Source organism: Gadus morhua, chromosome 9 (genome assembly GCF_902167405.1).
Source record: "Gadus morhua chromosome 9, gadMor3.0, whole genome shotgun sequence".
NCBI classification, from domain to species: Eukaryota; Metazoa; Chordata; class Actinopteri; order Gadiformes; family Gadidae; genus Gadus; species Gadus morhua.
In genome coordinates this window covers 3154717-3167716 of record NC_044056.1, presented here as the reverse complement: position 1 = coordinate 3167716, position 13000 = coordinate 3154717, and the positions used below count along the sequence as shown (strand labels likewise).

The window sequence follows — 13000 nt, the reverse complement described above, 5'->3', positions numbered from 1 at the left end:
GAGGATGTAATTAATAGTTTCAAATATTCACCAAAAATCAATAAAACTACATTTTTTCAATCTGATTGCTGTAGTACTTGCCAATGGTTGGCTTTTACTTACTACGGGTCATTATTTGTTGAAATTTTGCATTATAGCGAATGAGGATGCAATTAATAGTTTCAAATATTCACAAAAAATCAATGGAAATACATTTTCGCATTCTGATTGCTCTAGTACTTGCCGATGGTGGGCTTTTACTTACTACTGGTCATTATTTGTTGAGATTTTGCATTATAGCGAATGAGGATGCGATTAATAGTTTCAAATATTCACCAAAAATCAATAAAACTAATTTTTTTCATTCTGATTGCTGTAGTACTTGCCAATGGTTGGCTTTTGCTTACTACGGGTCATTATTTGTTGAAATTTTGCATTATAGCGAATGAGGAGGTAATTAATAGTTTCAAATAAAGTCAAAGTAAAAGCCAATTATTGGCAAGTACTACAGCAATCAGAATGAAAAAAATTAGTTTTATTGATTTTTGGTGAATATTTGAAACTATTAATTGCATCCTCATTCGCTATAACGCAAAATTTCAACAAATAATGACCCGTAGCAAGTAAAAGCCCACCATTGGAAAGTACTACAGCAATCAGAATGAAAAAAATTAATTTAATTGATTTTTGGTGAATATTTGAAACTATTAATTACATCCTCATTCGCTATAATGCAAAATTTCAACAAATAATGACCCGTAGTAAGTAAAAGACAACCATTGGCAAGTACTACAGCAATCAGAATGAAAAAATGTAGTTTTATTGAGTTTTGGTGAATATGTGAAACTATTAATTGCATCCTGTTTCACTATTATGTAAAATATGAACAAATACTGACCCGTAGTAAGTAAAAGCCCACCATTGGCAAGTACTACAGCAATCAGAATGAAAAAATGTAGTTTTATTGATTTTTGGTGAATATTTGAAACTATTAATTGCATCCTCATTCGCTATAATGCAAAATTTCAACAAATAATGACCCGTAGTAAGTAAAAGCCCACCATTGGCAAGTACTACAGCAATCAGAATGCGAAAATGTATTTCCATTGATTTTTGGTGAATATTTGAAACTATTAATGGCATCCTCATTCGCTATAATGCAAAATTTCAACAAATAATGACCCGTAGTAAGTAAAAGCCCACCATTGGCAAGTACTGCAGCAATCAGAATGCGAAAACGTATTTCCATTGATTTTTGGTGAATATTTGAAACATCTAATTGCATCCTGTTTCACTATTATGTAAAATATGAACAAATACTGACCCGTAGTAAGTAAAAGCCCACCATTGGCAAGTACTACAGCAATCAGAATGCGAAAATGTATTTACATTGATTTTTGGTGAATATTTGAAACCATTAATGGCATCCTCATTCGCTATAATGCAAAATTTCAACAAATAATGACCCGTAGTAAGTAAAAGCCCACCATTGGCAAGTACTACAGCAATCAGAATGCGAAAACGTATTTCCATAGATTTTTGGTGAATATTTGAAACTTTTAATTGCATCCTGTTTCACTATTATGTAAAATATGAACAAATACTGACCCGTAGTAGGTAAAAGCCCACCATTGGCAAGTACTACAGCAATCAGAATACGAAAATGTATTTACATTGATTTTTGGTGAATATTTGAAACCATTGATTGCATCCTCATTCGCTATAATGCAAAACTTCAACAAATAATGACCCGTAGTAAGTAAAAGCCCACCATTGGCAAGTACTACAGCAATCAGAATACGAAAATGTATTTACATTGATTTTTTGTTGAATATTTGAAACTATTAATTGCATCCTCATTCGCTATAATGCAAAATGTCAACAAATAATGACCCGTAGTAGGTAAAAGCCAACCATTGGCAAGTACCACAGCAATCAGAATGAAAAAATTTAGTTTTATTGATTTTTGGTGAATATTTGAAACTATTAATTGCATCCTCAATCGCTATAATGCAAAATTTCAACAAATAATGACCCGTAGTAAGCAAAAGCCAACCATTGGCAAGTACTACAGCAATCAGAATGAAAAAATGTAGTTTTATTGAGTTTTGGTGAATATTTAAAACTATTAATTGCATCCTGTTTCACTATTATGTAAAATATGAACAAATACTGACCCGTAGTAAGTAAAAGCCCACCATTGGCAAGTACTACAGCAATCAGAATGAGAAAATGTATTTCTATTGAGTTTTGGTGAATATTGGAAACTATTAATTGCATCCTCATTCGCTATAATGCAAAATGTCAACAAATAATGACCTGTAGTAAATAAAAGACCCCCTACTGGCAAGTACTACAGCAATCAGAATGAGAATATGTGTTTTTATTGATTATTGGTGATTTCTTTCCTGAAACAATTCCATGGTAACGTCTATGTCACCAGTCCGTGGGGTGTAATTTGTGGACGGTCCCTAAAACAGATTGCAGCCGGACCGTAATTACAGCGCTGTTCTTGCACAGATATCGATAGCAACAACTAATTTCGGTGTGATTTTTTGTCAGTACGCTGTCCTATATTGTCCTCAACATACTACACCCGTAATATAGTGCAATTTTGTTGATTAAGCCGATTGCTGGATTAATCCGATTGCAAAACTGAATATCCGGCGAATATCCAACCTGCTGCTAACTTTTACCCGCTGAATTAAGGCACCATAACACAACTACACTACTGTACAATGCTTCCGTAAGAGTCACTAGTCGTTCGTCTAACAACATTAACAATGCTTTACTGAGTGTTTTACCCAAGTAAACTATAGCTGTGTCATGGAGCTCATCTCAACATGTCTCCTCCCGTTTTTCCCCCGTCGTTCCTTTTTTCGGTCCCCACACTTCGTCATGACCCTTCACCTTACACTCGTTTCTCATTGGCTTGGAAAATGAACAAAATGCAAACTTTACATTTGAATTTCTTCGTACAAGCTTTTTAAAATATTCTTAAAACATTCCAAAACATCATGAACAAAGTGATAAAGAAAACAAAATACAATTTACATCATGTAAATAACAATGCATGAACTGTATGAACCTCTGACATATCATATGCATAGTTTTTAACCTTTTAATTCCTATTTATTCTATTAATGAACTTATTCTACTTATACTTCTATTATTACTTATTAATCAATGAACTTATAATAGTTAGACCTTAATTTCCAAAGGGCTACACACACCTCAAGCGGACCGTATCAGGGTTTGTTTTGAAGCGAACCGAGACAAGCCGTTCAGGGAGGACTCGGTCGGCTGATTTGGTTCACATCGAAGTGAGGTGGTTGCATTCATACCAACGAAAAACGTACCGAACCAAGGGAACCAAACTTGTTTAGTGCGCACTAAATGCTGTTGGTGTGAAAGCACGAATAAACTGCTGAAACAGAAGTATCGTCATGTAATCCATTGATTTCAACAATGTAACTGTATTCTAAATACCAGCTATTTAAATTGTGACTGTAACGGAATACAGTTAGCTATAATTTGTATTCTGAATGCGTGACGCCGGTACATGTATTCCGTTACTCCCCAACATTGTGGATGGAGAGTTAAAAAGTTCGAATTTGACCAATGACTGTGGGGTAAATCCAAGGGCGTCAGTTTTTTAGAAGTGGTTGGGACAATAACCATAAGGTTGAGTGTGGTTTGAAAAGTGCTGGGTACCCTTATGAAAGCTATTCATCCATTCAACGCTGCATTACAATATGCTCTACAGTGTATTGTCAGGTGCTGAAAATCCTATATAAAAGTTGAAAACCACAGTTTGTGTTTTGGCTTATTTTGCAAAATGGCGTTGGAAACACCAAGGTATTGGCTCGGGATATGTAATACTAATACACACAGGACAAAGAACAGTGTTGGCAATTTAACACTTATCTTGACATCAACAAAGTTTACCAGACAAACAATGCCAGACTGTATGGAGACTACACCGGACTCGACTGTTACCCCTCCCCCGGAAAGGAAGCCTCGGAAGCGGTGTGCGAGGAAGCAGAAGAGGGGCAAGCGCGGAGGTATCCGGGCTAGGCTAGCGGCTAGCCCAATTCGCCCAGCCATACCATCCATCATCCTAGCAAACATACGCTCCTTGGACAATAAAATGGATCATATCAGACTGCTTTGCTCAACTAATCGGACAGTGAGTAACTGCTGTATGCTTGTTTTCACTGAAACATGGCTCAATGACAACATCCCCGACTCCGCTGTACAACTGGAACAGCTGACATGCTATAGAGCTGACAGAGCCCTCGTACACGGAGGCAAGACCCGAGGGGGCGGGGTCTGTGTTTACATCCGTGATGCGTGGTGCCGTGATGCTGTAGTGGTATGTAAACACTGTTCACCACTGGCGGAGGTTATGATAATTAAGTGCCGTCCTTATTACCTACCGAGGGAATTTACTGCGATTCTGCTGGTTGCGGTATACATCCCCCCAACCTCCAACACCAGTGACAGGTACGCGGCACTTTGTGAATTATATCAAGCCATCAGTGAACAACAGACAGCACACCCAGATGGATTCACCATTCTCGCTGGAGATTTTAACCATGCAAATCCAAAAACTGTCCTTCCAAAACTCTACCAGCATGTCAATTTCCCTACAAGAGGAGGAAACACTTTGGACCAAGTTTTCACTTCACACAAGGGAGCATACAAGGCCTCCCCTCTCCCCCACATCGGACTCTCTGATCACATCACTGTGATGCTAATCCCAGCATACAGACCGAGAGTAAAAATCACTAAGCCGGTCCGGAAACAGGTACGTGTGTGGCCAGAGGGGGCCACCTCTGCTCTTCAGGACTGTTTTGCAACAACAGACTGGGAAATGTTTAAACAAGCAGCCACATACAACAGCCACACTGACATTAATGAATACACAGACACTGTTACCGCTTACATCAGTAAGTGCATTGATGATGTGACCCACACAAAGACCATCGTCACTCGGGCTAACCAGAAGCCATGGCTGACAGGGGATGTCCATCGGCTGCTGAGGGCCAGAGACAACGCCTTCAAAGCTGGGGAGGAAACTGGCCTGAGAACAGCAAGAGCCAACCTGTCCCGTGGCATCAGGAAAGCAAAACAGGACTATACAAAAAAGTTAACCTGCCACTTTAAAGACAGCAGAGACACGCGGAACCTGTGGAAGGGCATTCGGACCATCACAGACTACAAGCCCGCGCCACAGATCTGCGATGACAACATCTCTCTGCTCAACAACCTCAACAGCTTCTTTGCACGGTTCGAAGCAACTAACAACACAAGCCCAAAGAAAACTCCACCCCTTCCCCACGATCAGGTTCTGTGCCTGTCCGCTGCCAGTGTGAAGAGGATATTCGCCACTATCAATTCACGAAAAGCAACAGGCCCAGACAACATTCCAGGCCGGGTGTTGAAGGACTGCGCTGAGGAGTTAAAGAATGTCTTCACTGACGTCTTTAACATTTCTTTGAGGCAAGCTGTAGTTCCGTCACATTTCAAGGCCACTATCATCATACCTGTGCCAAAGAAACCTGCTCCATCCTGCTTCAATGACTACCGACCCGTTGCACTGACCCCCATCTTGATGAAGTGTTTTGAACGGCTAGTTATGTCACACATCAAGTCCTCCCTCCCAGCCACCCTAGACCCCTACCAGTTTGCTTATCGAGCCAAACGGTCCACCGAGGATGCGATCTGCTCTGCTCTCCACCCTGCCCTCACCCACCTGGACACAACAGACTCATACGTCAGAATGCTGTTCTTAGATTTTAGTTCCGCATTCAACACCATCATCCCACAACAACTTATCTGTAAACTGGTCCAGCTGGGGCTCAGCACCTCGCTTTGCAACTGGGTGCTGGACTTCCTCAGCGAGAGGCCACAGACAGTACGGGTCGGCAATAACACCTCGAGCAGCATCACACTCAGCACTGGGGCCCCCCAAGGCTGTGTGCTCTCGCCCCTGCTCTTCACCCTGCTGACTCATGACTGCACACCAACCTACAGCACCAATCACATGGTGAAGTTTGCGGATGATACCACTCTGGTGGGTCTCATCACTAAGAACGATGAGACCAGCTATAGGAAGGAGGTCAACCTTCTGACCATGTGGTGCAGCAACAACAACCTCCTGCTGAATGTCAGCAAAACTAAGGAGATTGTTGTTGACTTCAGGAGACGCCACACTGAGCACCCACCACTGACCATCGATGGTGCGGCAGTGGAGCGAGTGAGTGGCACAAAATTCCTGGGGGTGTACATCAGCGACGACCTCTCCTGGACCACCAACACTGCATCACTGGCGAAGAAAGCCCATCAGCGCCTCTACTTCCTCCGAAAATTGAAGCAAGCACGAGCCCCCCCATCAATCATGTGCACATTCTACCGAGGCACCATTGAGAGCATCCTGTTCAGCTGCATCACCGTGTGGGGCGGGAGCTGCACTGAATACAGCAGGAAAGCCCTGCAGCGCGTGGTTAACACAGCTGAAAAGATCATCGGTGCCCCACTCCCCTCCATGCAACACACATACAGCACTTGCCTCACCCGCAAAGCGACCAGGATTGTGAGCGAGGCCAGCCATCCCGCTCACAGTCTGTTCACCCTCCTGCCCTCTGGAAGAAGGTATCGGAGCCTGCATGCCCGCACCACCAGACTCAAAAACAGCTTCATCCACCAGGCTGTCAAGAAACTAAATTCTCTCCCCTCTCTCCCCTCAGCCACATCAACAGGGCTGTCAGTAAGCTGAGATACCCCCCCCCCCTGCTTTCTGCCTTGCTACACTGTGGACTAACTGTATTTGCAATATTACTATTACTATTACTAGTTTAAATACACACCATACAGACTGAAATTGCTGCTATTATTTATTTATTTATCTATTTAAAAAATGCACTACTACATGACTTTTTGCTGCCAGTATTGACTGCCTCTTTGCACAAATATTTTTACTTATTTTATTCATACAGAACTCCTATATTTTATGTCATTGTCTATCTTGTCTATTTTTAGTGTTGTCTCGTATATTTGTGTTTGTGCCTTTGCACTTGTTATATGTTCACCGCGGGATAGGGGGAAACGTTTTCTCGATTCCCTCACATGTCTTGTACATGTGAAGTGTTGACAATAAAGCTGACTTTGACTTTGACTTTTTTTAAAGAGGGTACGAAATGAAACGAGGTACTGAGCATCAGCCTTTTGAAGACGAGCAAGGGCTGCTGGTAGCATATGTTATGCTGTATTAAAAAAAGAAGAAAAATACAAGCACCCAGAGGAGAATTGCATCGGCCAAATCCTGACCACCAGTAAACACTCGCGAAGGACCAATGTAGACTTCACTCGTGACAACATCATAAGCAAATTGCCCGCAAATAAAATCCCTATACAGTTTCGGATAATCACACAGGTTATGCAAGAACATTTATGTCAGGATAGGCCTGCCAGGCTCCAAGTCTAACGTCACATATCTCAATCAGACAAAACAACTATAACCACATTGGCATAGCAATCGCACCGTTTGTAGCTGCTACTAGCTGCAATCATTATGCATACTAGCTGGAGCACCAACCAGAATCAGATCACAATCGCTTAGGACCGTGGGTAACCTTTGGCCTGGTCATCATGAGCAAACAAAACTAGAACTGCAAGCAGTTATGCAGGGGTCCAAGAAGTGTGCATTTCGCCGGCACAACGCGACAAGAAATGTGCGTTTCGCCGGCACAACGCGAAGCAAGTATTCAAAACGCTACCGTGAACAACATGTGGATATAAAGGTTTTGACTGTGGGAGCTTCGGTGTGGGAGTTATAGCCTGAAACGCGTTTTCAGAACATTCCATTGGCCAAATAGGAGATAGACAATGTCATCGTTTTTTTGCACCCCCTTGTGGCGAATTTTTCCAAAGACAATTTTCCTTTTCCAAATAACTCCCGCCCACATTAATAATTCTTGGCCATATTGTCTATATAGACTAGGGATTGCCCGTTGATGGTTTCCCTTGAGTTTGAAGAACATTCCTCTGGCAAATGAGAAGATATACAATTTCCTCGTTTATTGCGCCCCCTTATGGCGAAAATTTCCGATTTTTTTATCGAACGCCATTAAGTGGAGCATCGACATGTCTCAAAAAATTGGACTTGATCCGATGTCTAATTTTGGATTTCTTTGGATTTTTGATATTCCACGTCTAATTTAGCTTATAAACAAATATTCAAAACGCTACCGTTTCGTAATCGAAGGTCGGATCAAAAAGTGTTTGAGTTTTTCTTTTCGTGTGCGTCTGAAGATGTCGTGTGCAAAGTTTGGTGTTGATTGGTCGAGAAATGTGGGAGGAGTATGGAAAAAACACTTTTGCGGTTTTCGCGATTTTGCGAAAAAAAATTCTAGACGCAAATGGGCGTGGCCTATGCCAAAAGATGCAGCAGACTCCAGTGAATAAGTGGGTACAAGTTTTTGACTGTGGGAGGTTCGGTGTGGGAGTTATAGCCCCAAACGCGTCTTTCCTTGGTATAGCGCCACCTAGTGGCCGGCGTGTCTGGATTTGGTCGTCTGCGTAGTATTCACGGACCTGGATCTAGTGATGCAATTGGCGCGTGTGCACCATTTACTGTTTGGGCTGTGGTACCACTTCTAGATGGGAAGTATAATAATAATAATCCTTACAAAAACAATAGGGATCCAACCTGTTGGCTTGGACCCCTAACCAGCAGCAAAGTTTAAGTAAACCAATTTCTTACCTTATGTGGCCCTCCACATGCAGGCTAGATGATGTATCCATATCGTTATCCAGTGTCACAAACATGCTTTTTACAGGAAGCAAAAGGACCGGCTATTTTCTGAATAAAAATGTTAATTTTTGGCTGTCCGTCTTCAAACTTCTCCGTTATAACGCTGTGTACAGACAGCACACGTTCACCCTCCTCCCCCCCCTCCCCCTTGCGATGACATTAAATATTATTTAACAAATTAAAAACAAGAGGCTTAAGTCGCAAGGCTATTTAACTGGATCCATAATGTCTCAGAGAAAAGCAGGAACTAATATAAAATCAAAAATGCGCTGTAAGTGCAGAGAAACCTACAAATCACCTTGTTTTACGATGTTTGATATTAACTCAGTTAACTGCTAGTTCTCATCTATTGCTAACGTTAAGCTAGCAGTAACGGTGCAGTAAGCTACATATCGGCTTTAGCTACAGTCTATGCTTTGGCTACTACAAATTTCTGTCTTCCACTTTTATTGGTTGAGTGGAATACCTTTTAAAAAAAGGTCCTATGTTCCCCGTTTTCCACAAAAAGGGTCCTATGTTCCCCTGTAGCCATACATACCGGGGAGCATACGACCCTTTTTCGGAAAAGCGGGGCACATAAGCGGGGCACATGTTCCCCGCAATCTATCAATCTTTAAAATATTCAAACTTTGACGCGACATTCGCGTGATGACAGCCAATCGGCGTTCAACAGCGTGGCCACTGAGTGACATGTGTAACGTAACAGCCAATCAGCGTTCAACCGGCCAACTCAGAGCAGTGCAGTCCGGGGTGAACTGCAGCATGGAGGAGAAAGTGATTGTTGCCGTTTGCGACTCCCGGAGCTCTTTATATGATAGTATATAATATAATATAATTGTATAATAATATCACGGCCAAAAGCTCTGTGCGCCTCCGGATGGCCGTAGCGCGCGGAGCTCTCGTAGGGATTGGGCTTCTCAGGGTTTGTTTACCGGCGTATGAATAGACTGCGTCAGGTTCTCCGACGTCTCTCCCTCTTCCACAAAAGGTAATGACATGCAATGGTAGTTATCTCGGCCGGAATTTGGCAGTAATGGTGGATAAAGTGACAGACCGGGGAACATAGAACCCTTTTTTTTAAAAAAGGATCCTATGTTCCCCGGTCACATACATATCGGGGAACATAGGACCCTTATTGGGAAAAGCGGTCTCATACAAAGAGGGGAACATAGGCAGTCTCATACAAAGAGGGGAACATAGGACCCGGGGAACATAGACACGCTCCCGTACTAGAAGTCATAAAAGCTAGGCTAGGAAAGCTAGCCTTCCAAGTTCACGTTCCATCAGGTCACAATGTTCGATCTGAATGCGCCACCATGGGAATGCACCGACTCCACTGTCATTTTGCAACACCATGTTTCTACAGTGGCTGCCAGTCGACAACTCAAACGACTAGATACCAAATTGCGTTTTTCACATGTTTGCAATCTGCGGATTTACCACTAGATGGCAGGTATGCATGCTGTGTGGATGTCTTTGTGCGCGCAGACTCGACGATTTCGGATGTTGGGATTTTTTCGGTCGCAATTGGTTGGAACATTTTTAAAAGTGGTGGGGACAAAATTCGTATTTGAAATAGTCGTGGGGACATGTCCCCCCCGCCCCCCCCGTAAGCGACGCCTATGGGTAAATCTCTGTAGAGGTCGCAAAGCATAAAAATCCACTCTGCGCAGGCTGGAATCCACTCCACGAAGTCTATCCAGCCAAGAGTGCAGAGATCTCGCGGTATTTCCCGTGTTGATGTTAGCTGGAGAGACGGCGCTTCGATGACGTGTCAGACGCGCGACGGATGACCAGAGAGACGGGATGTTTATAGCAAAGGAGCTATGATGAAGTTTATGGACTGAATTTTCGGCCGGAGCCTCTAGGAATGTAACGAGGGCGGTGGAGACGTCAAGGTTCATTGATGATGGGGTTGTTCAATCCAAGAGTGGTTAAATCCAAGAGTGGCAAATCCAAGATACAGAGGGCTCTTTTCCCGGTGGGGCAAAGATTGACAGCTGGAAGACGTCTGAAGCAGGTAGGGGCCTAGCTGGCAGCGGTTGAAAAAAGTCTTACGACCACTTATTACCTTCACTCGTTATTTAGAATGGTTTAATCGTTTCCTAGTATTATTTCAATAATTTAGAAGACAGTTTTGTTACTTTTTGATTTGTAAAATAAATACAATATTTTTTTGGACATGGGAGTTTTTGAAATTATTGGAAGCGAGTCGAGCTGACCTCCCCTTAATCTACCCACGGCCAGCCAAGACGGCATCCTTAATTCAAACATGCTGTTTAATTTGGCCTTAATTGGCTACTGATGCAAAAAATCTGATCCTCCACAATTAATATAAATATACATATCGATATCGATATCTATTGATATAGATAGATATATATACTTCTGAGAAACACACAGCGATTAAGAACATTATACAGCATACATATTTAATATTATACAGTATTATTTAGTTGAGCAGGTGAACTGCCACTTTATGCCATCCACCCAGGGGCGGGTCGATGGCGGATGTTTTTTAATAATTATATTGCCATCTTGTGGACATGAGCAGTAAATACACCACATAGGTCAAACCAATGGATTCCCAAGTAGTCCACTCGTAGAACAAGATCCATTTAGGGTTTTTCATCTTTTTATTTCCTCATTTATATTTTAATTGTAAATATGCTTTATTACAAAATAGTCACATGATCAAATTGCAAAGAAACCTACCTGGGAGAAAGCATAACAATCAACAGTCAGATTGACCAAGTAATTAAACTATTGGGCTGTAATGTTGGGAAAAAATCAAACAAATGCTTCCTTCTGGATTTTTTTTTTTTCATTGAAATGATGGCACCCCCTCTTAATAGGCTTCTGCAGTATATCCAAATTCAGTACGTTCATTCATACCTAAAACAAATCTCACAGCTTTCATTTAATCACAATCAATGTATTTGCTACAAAACACTGTATACTGAATGAAGCAACAATGGTCGGTACATGATGACGTTCAACAAACGCCTGCAGCAATCCGTCCCCAAATTCTTGTAACATTTGAAAGATCATTTCATTGACACCAATATAACTAAACTAACATTTTTTCTTTGTACACAGCGACATTTATGAAAGAGAATGCTTGATATAAGCGTATGTCAACGCGTTGCTTGTTAAAGAACAGAAAAGAATCAGCTGAACACGAGCTGTAACAAGCTACTCTGACATGGAGCTACCGCGGGTTAGTGCTACATCTTCTTACACGACCGTCAAGGACAACAGCACAGTTTATAAAGGCTAATTCATTACAGTTATAAAATATGTGAGCAATCACTCATGCGTGTCGTTTGGTCAGCTGAATCTATCTTTGTACGTTGTGTTTATTTATCTCCAAGGGCCGTATTCACAAAGTATTTTACCCCCTTATGGCATTGCAACATCCTGATTTCTCTTCAAATCCATTCACAGATCGGTATCAAGTGTATTTTTCAAGGACATTTTTTTAGACTTGTAGCTAAGAAAGAGCCGTTTCCATTGACAATACATTGCCGTGACAATACAATACATTGCCATTGACAATACATCGCCATGCAAAGGTCCATAAACCCAAAACAGCACACAAGGAAAGCTATTGCGTCTCGTCTTACTTGATATTGAAAGGAAAAAGCACACTTTTAGAGTTAGGGTCATTTTGCATCACAGGCTAAAGAAGGGGCCTGGCAACATATGTTTTCACGCATCGAGATTCCTCCCACGTCTGTCGGGAATCATCGAGGACCTTATGGGAGGGACTGCAAAAGGGTTGTTATAATACTAAAATACTTTGTGAATGTCTCTTTGACCTGAAAACGTCTGTAAAAACTTGTAAAAGTGAATCTAAAATGCGTGTTTCGGCAGCTCAGCCTTGGCATCGAGTCAACTCTAACGGATGTGTCTTGTCTGGTCAGCAATCTTTTAAGCAACACATTTTGAAAACTCACATGTCTACTGCGTATGTATACCCTCCCTCACCTCCCTTCAAGCCTTGAGCACAGGAGGGGCTTGTTAGCAGGGTTCTACGTTACAGCCGCGGATCTCCTTCCGATCCTTACAGCTGGCAACCTTGGCTTTCTTCTTCACCAGCATGAAGCGCTCCTGGATACCCCCGCCGCAGGACTTGGTACAGCCCGTCCAGCCGGTCCACGGCTGCATCCGGCACCCTGTTGGAATAAACCATTGGTGTTT

The 13000-nt window shown here is 42.1% G+C and overlaps 1 protein-coding gene across 1 annotated transcript in view; it reads right to left on the bottom strand.

Moving 5' to 3' along the window:
• Positions 1–11410: 11410 nt before the first annotated feature.
• The window catches only part of LOC115551334 (spondin-1), a 51788-nt gene continuing 50198 nt past the window's right edge, over positions 11411–13000 (bottom strand). Inside the window, exon 16 of the mRNA XM_030367026.1 lies at positions 11411–12975. Within this exon, the coding sequence (XP_030222886.1) occupies positions 12821–12975 (155 nt within the window). The 3' untranslated portion in view covers positions 11411–12820. The remainder of the gene's footprint in view (positions 12976–13000) is intronic.